Source organism: Chelonia mydas, chromosome 2 (genome assembly GCF_015237465.2).
Source record: "Chelonia mydas isolate rCheMyd1 chromosome 2, rCheMyd1.pri.v2, whole genome shotgun sequence".
In the NCBI taxonomy this organism is placed as follows: Eukaryota; Metazoa; Chordata; order Testudines; family Cheloniidae; genus Chelonia; species Chelonia mydas.
The window spans coordinates 214,153,235-214,167,504 of NC_057850.1; the positions used below are offsets into that span (position 1 = coordinate 214,153,235).

The 14,270-nt window shown below is 43.0% G+C and overlaps 1 protein-coding gene across 3 annotated transcripts in view; it reads left to right on the forward strand.

The window, feature by feature from the left end:
- The first annotated feature begins 2,689 nt into the window (after positions 1–2,689).
- The window catches only part of SLC25A13 (solute carrier family 25 member 13), a 132,280-nt gene continuing 120,699 nt past the window's right edge, over positions 2,690–14,270 (forward strand). The window contains exons 1-2 of one of the 3 annotated variants that reach the window (XM_037890626.2): positions 2,751–2,801; positions 6,305–6,319. In XM_037890626.2, the coding sequence (XP_037746554.1) occupies positions 2,790–2,801; positions 6,305–6,319 (27 nt within the window). In that variant the 5' untranslated portion in view covers positions 2,751–2,789. Of the gene's footprint in view, positions 2,802–6,304; positions 6,320–14,270 lie in introns of all 3 variants that reach the window. The other 2 variants (XM_037890627.2, XM_037890629.2) reach the window with 2 other exon arrangements.

Sequence of the window (14,270 nt, forward strand, 5' to 3'; positions counted from 1 at the left end):
TACCTAACTGCTATTATGCCTTTGATAATCTCCCCTAGTAGCACCCTGACTTTAGACATACAAGGCAGATAGCATGTAGTCAGGAGTGGATCACATACACAGCTTTGGACATGAGAACCTGATTTACTGAGAGGAGGAACACTGACATACTCACCACACACCACTCTTTAATTTATAATGCATTCCTTTAGCTAGTCATCCTTGTATCTTGTTTGCTTTCTTCATTGCACCTCCAAACTGGCGGAAGTCTTTATTTCTTCTGGCCAAGTCGCGTAAGTAATGATTTGAAAGATCAAATAAATGATTTCCCCTTGTTTCTCAGGCCTGGTCTACACCTAATACTAGGTGGATCTAGCTACTGCACTCAGGTTTGTGAAAATTTTCATGCCCATAGGGGCACCTAACCAACACTTAGATACAGCTGCTAATGCCTCTTGAGGGAGTGGATTTAATACTCACATACAGAGACAGAAAAACCCCTTCTACCTTTGCAGTAAGTGCCTACACCACAGAGGCATAGCTGCAGTGCTACAGCTGTATCGCAGTAGTGCTTGTAGTGTAGCCAGATACCTTCAACGTTTCTACATTTTTTGGTCTGTCTGAGATAGCACCATCAAGTTAGATTACACTTGGGGATGATCCTGCTCTAATTAAGTCAGTGGAAATGTTGGAGGACAGAAAGGCCAGAATTGGGCCCTTTTCTGTTGTTCTCTTGACTCTGGCTCTTCAGTAATGTATGATTTTCATTTTGGTTCCTAATTAGCCACTTCCCCAATTTAGAATAAAAAATGAATTGTCTGCATGAAGGCAAAAACTTCCAAAGTTTAGTGAGATTTTAGTTTGAAAATAAATGTGTTCTGTTAAAATAATTTGATTAGCTATGTAGTATTACTTCGTGAGTTGGTGAGAAGAAGGAAGGAAACATCTGAGGAGGGAAACTTACCACTAGCTCCAAAATCTTTATTGACGCTAATCGCCAGAAAGAACCTGGTGTGACTGTCAGATCTCTGATGAAGCTGTGGCAATTCAATTTAGGAAAGATCCTTTTTAACTGTCAACTGTACAAACTGGATGCGTAATACTACCAGTTTGGCACAGCATCTCAAGGCCTGTTGTGATAGTTACCTAACTACAGGCAGCCCCAAAGAGGATCTGGGCCCCACTGTGCCAGGCACTGTACAAACATATACAGGAGTGGTCCCCCTGCCCTGCAGAGCTTGCAGCCATGAGGCAATGACTAGAATCACAGAACTGGAAAGGACTTCGAGAGGTAATTTAGTCCAGTCCCCTGCACTCAAGGCAGGACTAAGTATTTTCTAGACCATCCCTGGCAGGTGTTTGTCCAACCTGTTCTTAAAAATCCCCAATGATGGAGATTCCACTACCTCCCTAGGCAATTTATTTCAGTGCTTAACCACACTGACAGGTAGGAAATTTTTCCTAATGTCCAACCTAAACTGCCCTTGCTGCAATTTAAGCCCTTTACTTCTTGTCCTAGCCTCAGAGGTTAAGAAAAACAAATTTTCTCCCCCCTCCTTGTAACAACCTTTTATGTACTTGAAAACTGTTATCATGTCCCCTCTCAGTCTTCTCTTCTCCAGACTAAACAAACCCAAATTTTTCAATTTTCCCTCACAGGCCATGTTTTCTAGACCTTTAATCAGTTGTGTTGCTCTTCTCTGGACTTTCTCCAATTTGGACACATCTTTCCTGAAATGTGGCACCCAAAACTGGACACAATACTCCAGCTGAGGCCTAATTAATCTGCGCAGAGTAGAGCAGAAGAATTACTTCTCATGTCTTGCTTACAGTACTCCTGCTAATACATCCTAGAATGATGTTTGCTTTTTTTGCAACAGTGTTACACTGTTGACTCACATTTAGCCTGTGATCCACTATGACCCCCAGATCCCTTTCCACAGTACTTCTTCCTAGGCAGGCATTTCCCATTTTTTTTTTTTAAATGTGGAGATATACCTATCTCATAGAACTGGAAGGGACCTTGAAAGGTCATTGAGTCCAGTCCCCTGCTTTCACAGCAGGGCCAAGTACTGTCTCTTATTTTTGCCCTAGAAACCTAAACGGCCCCCTCAAGGATTCAACTCACAAGGATGCATTTAGCATTGCTCAAACCACTGAGCTATCCCTCCCCCCACTTGTATGTGTGCAACTGATTGTTCCCCGGAATTCCATTTTACAGAGTCACTGTTGTTCACTGTGGCTCTTTCACAACCCATCCTCAGGCACAGGCCACCAGCCAGCAAGTGTGAAAAATCAGGAGAGTGGGTCGGTGGGTATGTAGGCACCGACACAAGAAAAAGCCTCAAATATCAGGACTGTCCCTATAAAAGCGGGTTTCAGAGTAGCAGCCACGTTAGTCCGTATTCGCAAAAAGAAAAGGCGTACTTGTGGCACCTCAGAGACTTGCTCACCCTATTCAAGCAGGGCATTAAACTGCAGCAACGGGCGGCTTTCCACTCTCCTCAGCAAAGCCCCACGCTGCTGTTTGCCCAGCTGCCCCTTGATCGGCCGTCCCTGAACCAGGGACAGGTCACCTCCCCCCGCGCGCCGCTCCCCGGCCGGCCCTTGCCGCTGGACAGCGCAGCCCGGCGTCACGTGCGCCCCTTGCTCAAGCCGGGCAGGAGGGGAGCGGCGGATCACGCGCGCGCCGGCAGGGCCCCGGGCCCCGGCCGCAGCCAATGAGCGGGCGGCGGCGCGGCGGCGGCGGCCGGCCTGGTGCGCAGGAGGGGCGGTGCCTGCCGCGTTGGGACGGCTGCGCGGGACGAAGCATGGCTGCCAAGGTGAGTCGGGAGCCGCTGCTGCCGCGCTGCGTCCTTCCCAGGCGCGGGCCGGGCCGCCGCCTTTGCTGGGTGTCCCCGCGGCTGGGCTGGAGGGAAGCTGCCGGATGGGGGCCTGCCCTTGGTGGAACTTCGCTGGAGTGGGCTGAGCCCCCGGCCAGCCGCTGCAGCTGCCCCCCCACCCCCCCGGCGGGGGCGGCGTTTGGCGTGCAGGTCCCTCGCGCTGCTGGCCGGCGCTGCCGGGATGTGCGGGGTTGCTCGCTGTGTTCAGGGCTCGCTGCGGGGCCTGCGCCCCGTGCCTGGGGGCTTTGGCTTTAGGCACGCTGGTGGCTGGCCTCTGCGTGAAGGGAGTTCAGGGGGCCTTCCCACCTGCATCCTCTTGCGTGGGAGCTGCCCGGGGGAGGGAGCGCGCCCCATCAGGGTTTGTGGTGCACCACGTACAGTTATGGCACTGCACAGTCACGTTTGGCTGGGTAATACACATAGGGCAGCAGCGTGGCCCCTATTGCAGCACCTCCGCAGCTGGGGTCTCTGACTATGACACGGGTCAGATCTGATGGAGCCTGAAAGAATTTTGCTTTCATCGATTAAGTCACCTGACTCCTTTCCCAAGCCAAATTTAGCTAGTGGCCTCACAGTGGGTGTGTGTCAAGCACAAGGGCGAGTAATTTAAAGGGACGGTGTCAGGATTTAAAACCCCCCCATATATTTAAAAGAGATCTTTTCTCATGCCACAAATTATACATCAGATTGTCCAAATGGAAAATGATGAATATGTACGTGCAGTGGTGCTAGAACTAGGGATGCTGGCTTGGACTATTAAAACCAAATACATGGTTTCCGTCATCAGCACTCCCGCTATAAAAATTGTTCCAGCACCCCTGTATAATTTTGCGAACACTCTCAGTACATGGTGTAATGTTTGCTACTGTGAATAGCCTCAAAAAGTAGGACCACTCTTGACAACAAGTACTACAAACACTTCCTACTGTAGGTAGCATCAAGCCTTAACATAATATTCTCTGAGCTTTTTCTTTTACTTTCTTTGCTCAGCTTGGATGATGAACACTAGCTAGTCAATTTAATTTTGGTTTCTATTTATGATGCCTTTCAGATTCTCTTTCACTGGTATGAAGTTGGGCTTGCAAAGCTCATAGCAGGTGGCTGTGTTTGGTTTTTATTAGACATAAAAACAAAATTAATGGAAATATTGTCATTCTTCATAGTTGTTTTTTTTTTAATTTAACAGCCCCCCCCCCCTCAAGGTTTGGGTCATATCTTACATAGGGGTCCCTCCAATGAAGACACATTAATTTGACATATGGGTCAGTGTTTTGAAGCTCCTTAGTCTTTCTTTTCTATAAACACCTCTTGTTCATTATCATTGCTATGTAAGAAGGAATAATTGACTAGGTAGCTAGTCAGTACAACCAAGTCAGAACACTTACACTCCCTAAAGATTTGGGGCCTGGTCCTGCTCCCATTGAAATCAGCGGCCAAACTTCTATGCAAGAACATAAGAAAATAAACAGTGCCAAAACACCCCCCCCTCCCCCCAAGAAAATCCGGCCTATACAAGTACCTTCTGCTGAAGAAACATATTTCAATAAAGTTAATCACAGAATCAGTCTTTTCAGTATGCCAGTGTGCTACTCATTAGCTCTCATTAAAGTTAGCCTGGTTGGTCTCCAACTTCATACTACCTGTTTTCATGAGCAAGATAATGTATGTGATGTGCTTTCTGAGTTGAAACCATCCTCCCTGAAGTTTTATTTATCATTCATGACTTTTAGTTGTATTTATCTAGCTTTGTTTCTGTCTCTCACTAATATAACCAGCTTATCAAGTTCCCCTTTACCAGCCTTTGTATCATTTAAGACTTTTCAAAGTATTCTATTCACTGAGATTAAGATTAACCTAGATATCCGTTGCATCACATAGCAAAGATTTTTAATCTAGAAGCCTTCTGGTTATGTAGCTCTCTGTATAGGGCAACATCTTAAATATACCTTAACTTGTACTTCTATGACATATTGTTGAACAATATATTTTGCTTTCAGTTCAATTTCATAGGGGGTAGGTGACCATAGTCCTTTGAGAAAACACTGGAAAAGTATAATCTAAACATCCAGAATATATTGAACAGGTGAGACTATATATAGGGCAATTTTAAATAACTGCAGGTTTGGCTAAAAGACACCTAATTTTTCTTCATATTATTTAAATGGTGCCATAAATGTGCATAATGTATTGTAGACAGGCACAGTGCCTGTCCTGCAGGGTTTACATTCTTTAGATAACCTCTGAAAAAGGCTAATGGCTGAAATATCAAGTGTATCCTGAGAGATTCAAGCGAAATAATAACTTATTATGAAATTGTGAGCTGCTGAGTTAATTTAATATAGGGTTGTCGATTAATCGCAGTTAACTCACGTGATTAACTAAAAAATTAATCGTGATTAATCACACTGTTAAACAAAAGAATACCAATTGAAATTTATAAAATATTTGTGGATGTTTTTCTACATTTTCAAATATGTTGATTTCTATTACAACAAAGAGTACAAAGTGTACAGTGCTCACTTTATATTATTTTTATTACAAATATTTGCACTGTAAAAATGATAAACAAAAGAAATCGTATTTTTTAGTTTACCTCATACAAGTACTGTAGTGCAATCTCTTTATCATGAAAGTGTAATTTACAAATGTAGATTTTTTTTTTGTTACATAACTGCACTCAAAACCAAAACAGTGTAAAACTTTAGAGCCTACAAGTCCAATCAGTCCTACTTCTTGTTCATCCAGTCTCTAGGACAGCATTATCTCCTGCAAATTGTGACCAAACTTGTTTGTCTGAGCAATTGTACTGAGTGAACTTGTAGGCTCTAAAGTTTTACATTGTTTTATTTTTGAATGCCGGGGTTTTTTGTACATAATTCTATATTTGTAAGTTCAACTTTCATGATAGAGATTGCTCTACAGTACTTGTATTACATGAATTGAAAATTAGTATTTTTTTTACAGTGCAAATATTTGTAATAAAAATAAATATAAAGTGAGCACTGTACACTTTGTATTCTGTATTGTAATTGAAATCAATATATTTGAAAATGTAGAAAACATCCAAAGATATTTAAATAAATGGTATTCTATTACTGTTTAACAGCATGATTAGTCGTGATTAATTTTTTAATCGCTTGCCAGCCCTAGTTTAATATTTAAGCTGCATTGTGAGACTTTGAAGTTTTCACCTTTGTAGGATGAAGTTGCCAGAGTTAAATAGGATGGATTCCCAGTTTTGACAAAGTCAGTGGCATATGTTTAAGCAATACTCGGTACTATTTACAGTAACACCTGCACTCCAGTCCTTCAAGCACATACGTGAGCAACTTTATCACATATAGTCCTTGAGATTAAAGTCACGTGTTTGTAGGATTAGGCCTTGGTTTGTGTTCTGATCCCTCACTGATGCATCTTAGTAATGTTTGCCTTTTTAACCTCAGCCAAACAATGGACTGGTGAGTTGAACAACTTTTTCTACAAAGTCCTTTTCTTTGCCAGTGTCCTGCATGACTGCTTTTCTTTATTTTTTTTTTTATTGTAGCACTTACGAATCCCTTGGAATCTAACTTAATTGTTCCTCATTTGCTAGGTCTCAAATGTTGACATTGTAAGAAGACTTTAAGAACTCAATCCATCCAAAAATAAAACACATGTGAAAGACTGCTAAGGCTGCGTAGTTAAACACTCAGATGTTAAGAAATGACAAAGTGTGAGGTTGCATGTGCAACCTTAAATGTGTACTACAATATAGTTTATATTACATAGTATGACACAATTTTTATACATTTTTAACATTCTTTATTGTGTATTACTGTATGTATTCTGAGTCCATGAAAGTGTTTTTTTAATTAAAACAACATAGTAAAATGTTTTTGCACAAGAGATGTGTAAAAGGATAAGGTAATAGTGAACATTTACTGGAATATATAGTATGGGGTGGTTTGTAGCTAAATTCGTGTAATAGTTACATAGCACAATCTTCAGAGAATGAGGTGGTTATGTAAAGTCTTTATTGTAGTTCATGCACAGGGCATATATGGTATTATACTGTACATTATTTCTTAACTTCTGAGTATTGTGTAACCTTAGCATTTTCTTTTTGGGTGGAATTTCCCGGGGAAAAAGTTGCATAATGTGGAACAATTTGGCTAGAGGACTCCTCATCATACACCTTCCTGTTTTTTTTTAAAGCACAGTTAAATTAGCCACCTGTGTTCAGTGAGTTCAACCTGCCTTTGCTCCAAACATTGCTATAAAGTGAACATGAGCAGTACTGTTAACAAAGTGACTTATTTTTATTTCCAGAGACACACAACTCTGTCAAATTAAAACCAATTTCATTAGGAAGTTCGAAGGCATTTCTCAATGAGGGCTGTTTCCATGCCACATTTTAACTTTCTATCAACCTGTCATTTTGGCACTGCTGCTGTCCCACATAAGGTTGCAAGATCTATAATGGGGAAGGTGTATTTTTCTTATTTTGCACTCCAAAACATCTAAACTATGCTTGAATGTTTTATGTACAAATCACACTTGAGCAGAGTCCAAATCTGAATAATTTTAATGTTTCAGAAAACATCTGGGGTTTAGAATGGAAAAACCTGCTATTTAGACTTCAACCTTATAATTGATATGACGTTAGCAGATTACTGCATCTGCATGAAGACTTGTCCTATTGTGGCAGGAAAAGAGCCTTAGCTATTATGTTAGTTATCTCTCCTGCTATAATAAATACTCTGCTCTCGTGCTTGCATTGTGCTAAATGTGCATACAGTTTGTGTGTATGTTTACCTGAAGTTTGTTGTTTAACATATGATAAAAGTGATGTAGCTCAAACAAATGTTTCGCTAAACTAACTGATTCTGTCAAGTGTTTAAGCACATGCATCCTATCACTAAAGTTATGCACATGAATAAATCTTTGCAGATTTGGGGCCTGTCAGAATTAATTGATAACTGACCTCAGATGTAATGAGATAACAAATATCTTATGCTGTTAACTGATGTGAATTTAAATAAAGTTAACAGTATTTGAGAGTCTTATCCAAGTTACATAAATATATTGTAACAGAAAGGAAACAAATCTGGTTTAGACTTCTGCTATGGCTTTTAAGCTAGTTTTATTACCATTCAGATTGGTTTCATTTTTAGTGTATTTTCAGACTGCTTGCTATTGAAGCTGTTATAACAATACCTGCCGTTAAAAAACCCCAAACCCCTAAATCTTAAAATATGAAAGCTAAGCTCTGCATTTCCCTTGTTTTTCACAGATTAATGTATTCAGAGACCTTCCAAGAGTTGAGTTCCTCAAATTCATTTTGGTAACATCTAATTCAAATTATTTCTTTTCAGGTGCTCCTTCCATATGTTCTACAAAACAATTTGAGTATTTTCTGCACAACAGATGTAAAAACAAGGCTCCTAATCCTGCAAGGAGCACTTGCTGGGTGGATTCATTGGGGTTCCATGCAGGTTTGGGACCTGAGGCCCTGATCCTTCAAGTGACTAAGTGAGAATGCTACTGTGTCTGCACTGAGCCCCACTGAAGTCAGTGGGGCTTTGCACAGATGCAGCAGTGTGACTCTGTGCAGCCACTTGTTGGATCAGAACCTAACTGCTCTCTGTATCTCTTTAGATAGATAGATAGATATAGATCTATATAGACTTAAAAAAAAAAGTTTGCTTCTTGCTACTTTTCAGTTATTTGCATCCTGACTTTTCATGAGACCATTAAGTATCTGATAAAGGGACACTGTCAATTTAAGTCACAATTTTGACAATTTCTTACTTCATCATTGTGCGAACTAACATCAGAGATGACTAACTGAAAGAGGTTGGAAAAGAAACTCAGTTTTTTCCTATCATTTCATACTTTTCACTCTGTGCATTTGACAGCACTTCGTGTCAAATGATTTTCCTTTATGTAGTAAGTTTAGGCCTAATCCTGTGAACACGAACAGCTGGGTATAATGCTTATTCACATGAGTAGTCCCAGTGAAGCCATGGGCTACGCACATGAAACCCCTTCTAAGGCACTATTCAGCAATGGATCCTCGTGCATGGAACTCATTACAGAATTAATGTCTAAGCCCTGGTCTATACTACACAGTCGGATTGACATAAGGCACCACCAACAGAAGGAGGGTAGTGTGGACATGAGCCACCGCAGTAGATGTTGCGGTGGCTGTAAGTCGATCTAACCTATGTTAACTTAAGATTGTAGTATAGACATGTTATAAGAACAGCCATACTGGGTCAGACCAAAGGTCCATCTAGCCCAGTATCCCATCTTTGACTGTGGCCAATGCCAGGTGCCCCAGAGGGTATGAACAGAGCAGGTAAACATCAAGTGATCCATTCCCTGTTTCCCATTCCCAGCTTCTGGCAAACAGAGGTTAGGGACACCATCCCTGCCCATCCTGGCTAAAAGCCGTTGATGGGCCTATCCTCCATGAACTTATCTAGTTTTTTTTTTTAACCCTGTTATAGTCTTGCTCTTCACAACATCCTCTGGCAAAGAGTTCCGCAGGTTGACTATACGTTGTGTGTAGAAATACTTCCTTTTGTTGGTTTTTTAAACCTGCTGCCTATTAATTTCATTTGGTGACCGCTAGTTCTTGTTTTATGAGAAGGGGTAAATAACACTTATTTACTTTCTCCACACCATTCTTGATTTTATAGATCTCTATCGTATCCCGCCTTAATCGTCTCTTTTCCAAGCTGAAAAGTCCCAGTCTTTTTAATCTCTCCTCATACGGAAGCCATTCCATATCCCCTCGTCATTTTTGTTGCCCTTTTCTGAACCTTTTCCCATTCTTTTTTTGAGATGGGGTAACCACATCTGCACACAGTATTCAAGATGGGGGAGTACCATAGATTTATATAGAGGCAATATTATAGTTTCTGTTTTCTTGTCTATCCCTTTCTTAATGATCACCAACATTCTGTTCGCTTTTTTGACTGCCATTGCACATTGAGTGGATGTTTTCAGAAATTTATCCACAATGATTCCATGATCTCTTTCTTGAGCGGTAACTGCTAATTTAGACCCCATCATTTTATATGCATAGTTGGGATTATGTTTTCCAATGTGCATTACTTTGCATTCATCAACATTGAATTTCATCTGCCATTTTGTTGCCCAGTCACCCAGCTTTGAGAGGTCCTTTTGTAGCTCTTTGCAGTCTGCCTGAGATTTAACTATCTTCGTATCATCTGCAAATTTTGCCATCTCACTATTTACCCCTTCTTCCAGACCATTTATGAATATGTTGAATAGGACTGGTTCCAGTACAGACCCTTGGGGGACACCACTATTTACCTCTCTCAATTCTGAAAACTGACCATTTATTCCTACCCTTTGTTTCCTATCTTTTAACCAGTTACTGATCCATGAGAGTATCTTCTCTCTTATCTAGGGTGACCATATTTTCCCAAAGGGAAGACAGGAAACCCGCGGGCTGGCCCGAAACATCATTCACACACACCCCCCCCTCCCCCCGGTGCAGGGCCAGCCTAAGCCCTCCCTGAGGTTCCCCAGCCTTTCCATGTGTGGGGCTGCCGGAGGCCACCCTTACCACTCCCTGCGCTTGAGTCAACCTGAGCCCTCCCTGCCTCCCACCTATGCCGGGCCAGCTTGAGGTCCTCCTCCCCAATGGCACCTAGGGCAGGTAGAAGCCACCCCGCCCATGACCGACCCCCCATCCTGTCCGAACCCCCTTGCTGCCTGCCCGTGTGCGGGGCTGGTCCTCCGAGCCTCCCCGCTGCTGCTCGCCTGCGATTCCCACCGCGGCCGCCTTCCTGCCTGGGCGCAGGGCTGATCTGAGCCCCCCCCTTCTCCTCCACGCACGGGCCCACCTGCAGGGCTGGTGGTCCAACCTCCCCCCCCCCCCCCACATGCCTGGGTGCACGGCCGCCCGTGCAGGGCTGGTGTTGCCACTCCCCCTGCCCCCATCACATTCCTTCATGCCGCAGTAGGGGTCCCAGGTGAAACACTGCTCGCAGCCTGCTCTCCCAGCCAGGGGGCCAGCAAAGCCCCTCTGCCCAGGGGAGTAGGGATACTCCTGCTAGGGCTGAGCAGGGCCCGCCATCCCCAGGGGCTGCCCCAAGCACTGGGCTGGGGGTGCAGCAGGTGCACGGGGGAGCATACCCTGCCCTGGCTACTCACCCTTGTAAGGTGAGAGCTGACCGCGAGAGTGCTTCCTGGACAGCGGGGCAGGAGCAGCAGCAGGAATGGCCGACCCCGGGCTGCTTCTGGGGGTGCTCTCGCTGACCATCTCCGGCGCTGCTACCGCCACCGCTGCTGCTGCTGCTGGAGGAGGCAGCAAGGGAGATGCTGACGTGGGCGAGCGGGCTGGGGAGGTGTCCACGGCCGCTTGCTGCCCCCGGCTGCCGGCTCTGTGTTGTGATCATAGAAAATACGTGACAGTTTGCCCGTATTTAACAAAAAGTCGGGACACCCGGAAGAAGGCTTAAGTATGGGACTGTGCCTTTAAAAACAGGATGTCTGCTCACCCTATTCTTATCCCGTGACTGCTTACTTTGCTTAAGAGCCTTTGGTGAGCGACCTTGTCAAAGGCTTTCTGAAAATCTGAGTACGCTATATCCACTGGATCCCCCTTGCCAACATGCTTGTTGATTCCCTCAGAGAATTCTAGTAGATTGGTGAGGCATGATTTCCCTTTACAAAAACCATGTTGACTCTTCCCCAACAAACTATGTTCTTCTATGCGTCTGACAATTTTGTTCTTTACTATAGTTTCAAACTGTTTGCCCGGTACTGAAGTCAGGCTTGTCGGCCTGTAATTGCCGGGATCACCTCTGAGGCCCTTTTTAAAAATTGGTGTCACATTAGCTATTCTCCAGTCAATTTGGTACAGAAACTGATTTAAATGGTAGGTTACAGACTACAGTTAGTAGTTCTGCAATTTCACATTGGAGTTCCTTCAGAACTCTTGGGTGAGAACCATCTGGTCCTGGTGACTTACTGCTGTTTAATTTATCAGTTTGTTCCAAAACCTCCTCTAATGACACCTCAATCTGGGACGGTTCCTCAGATATGTCACCTGAAAAGAATGGCTCAGGTTTGGGAATCTCCCTCACATCCTCAGCCGTGAAGACTGATGCAGAGAGTTCATTTAGTTTCTCCACAATGGCCTTATCATCCTGGAGTGCTCCTTTAGCATCTTGATCGTCCAGTGGCCCCACTGATTGTTTAGCAGGCTTCCTACTTCTGAGTACTTAATTTTGTTTTGCTATTACTCTTTGAGTCTTTGGTAGCTGTTCTTCAAATTCTTTTTTGGCCTTCCTAATTATATTTTTACACTTCATTTGCCAGTTTATGCTCCTTTCTGTTTTCTTCACTAGGATTTAACTTCCATTTTTTAAAGGGTACCTTTTTGCTTCTTTTACTTTGTTTAGCCACGGTGGCCCTTTTTTGGTTCTCTGTTTTTTAATTTGGGGAATACAATACATTTATGTTGAGCGTCTATTATGGTGTCTTTAAAAAGTTTCCATGCAGCTTTCAGGGATTTCACTTTTGGCGTTATACCTTTTAATTCCTGTTTAATTAACTTCCTCATTTTTGTGTAGTTCCCCTTTCTGAAATTAAATGCTACAGTGTTGGGCTGCTGAGGTGTTTTTCCCCACCTCAGGGATGTTAAATTTAATTATATTATGGTCACTGTTACTAAGAAGTCCAGCTGTATTGACCTCTGGGCCCAGATCCTGTGCGCCACTTAGGACTAAAGCAAGAATTGCCTCTCCTCTTGTGTGTTCCAGGACTAGCTGCTCCAAGAAGTAGTCATTTAAGGTGTCAAAAAACTTTATCCCTGCATCCTGTCCTGAGGTGACATGTACCCAGTCAATGAAATCCCCCATTATTATTGAGTTTTTTATTTTAATAGTCTCTCTAATCTCTCTGAGCATTTCACAGTCTCTATCACCATCCTGGTCAGGTGGTTGGTAATATATCCCTACTTCTATAAGTCCTTTCCCTTTCCCTCTCCGTAGCATTTTAAAACAGCAGTGAGAAGAGAAAAGTACATTTTTTAAAAATAGAAAGATGTAAACCCACAGATATTAGCAGAGGATATTGAGGGATATGGATAATAACTGAAATGGCTTTTAAGTAACTTTTGTAATTTGCTTATTTTCATTTTGACAGAGTCCCCATAAGACCGCATTAATGTGTAGCCTCACTTCCTGTACAACTCTTTGGAAACCTGCTATTAGAACCTGCAATTTTGTTTACCTCAATCATGTCCAATTTTGTTGATGACATATCTAGCACCTATTGTATTAAGAAATAAAAATTCCTTTTTCTATGCAGCTTTCTATTCTTGGAAGTTAGAGAAGCTCTGCTTAATGTACTGCAAATACAATACATAGGATCAGGAAGAACATCTTTAACATAGAGAAGCTTACATCCCTGAATGCTAAAAATGTGTCTTCTGACAAGTTTCTGACAAGTATTCAGGCACATATCTATTTTATTTATCCATGTTGTCCAAGGAGATATGACTTTGTAGTTACTGGAGGATGATACACATTTTATGCTTTATTTTGACTTAAATTTTGGTTTTATCTGTTCAGTTGCTGCCTGGGTGACTGTTGAGTGATGCTGAGTTGTGCGTTCGAAATTCTGGTGCATACGTAAAAAGAAAAGGAGTACTAGTGGCACCTTAGAGATTAACCAGTTTATTTGTACAGCACCAAACTTTGATCTTGATTAGGGCCTCTGGACCATACTATAACTATTATATAATAATGCCATGTTGTCTAGGGCAGTGGTTCTCAAACTAGGGCCGCTACTTGTTCAGGGAAAGCCCCTGGCGAGCTGGGCTGGTTTGCTTACCTGCTGCGTCTGCAGGTTGGGCCAGTCGTGGCTCCCACTGGCCGTGGTTCGCCGCTCCAGGGCAATGGGGCCTGCAGGAAGGGCGGCCAGCACTGCTTCCCGGAGCTCCCATTGGCCTGGAGCGGTGAACCGTGGCCAGTGGGAGCCACGATTGGCCGAATCTGCAGACGCGGCCCGTAAACAAACCAGCCTGGCCTGCCAGGGGCTTTCCCTGAACAAGCAGCGGCCCTAGTTTGAGAACCACTGGTCTAGGGGTTACTGATTAGTCTTCAGAGCCAGTGATAGAGGAGGTGAGATGTCTGCAGTCAATAAAAAAGTAAAGATGCATTTTTCTGATGCATAGTCTGTTCTGGAAACAGAACATCTCTATATCTCAATCATTTGCAGGGAGATGAATCTGCTCTTATGAGTACTTTATCTTGAATTGCATTGTAATAAAACAATTTAAACTGAAGCTTTGTTAAAGTACTTAAACGAACACTGCCAGTGCATTTTCTGTAACATTTTGAAATAATTTCATACTGTTTACAATATTGTAAAATGTAGAGGTAT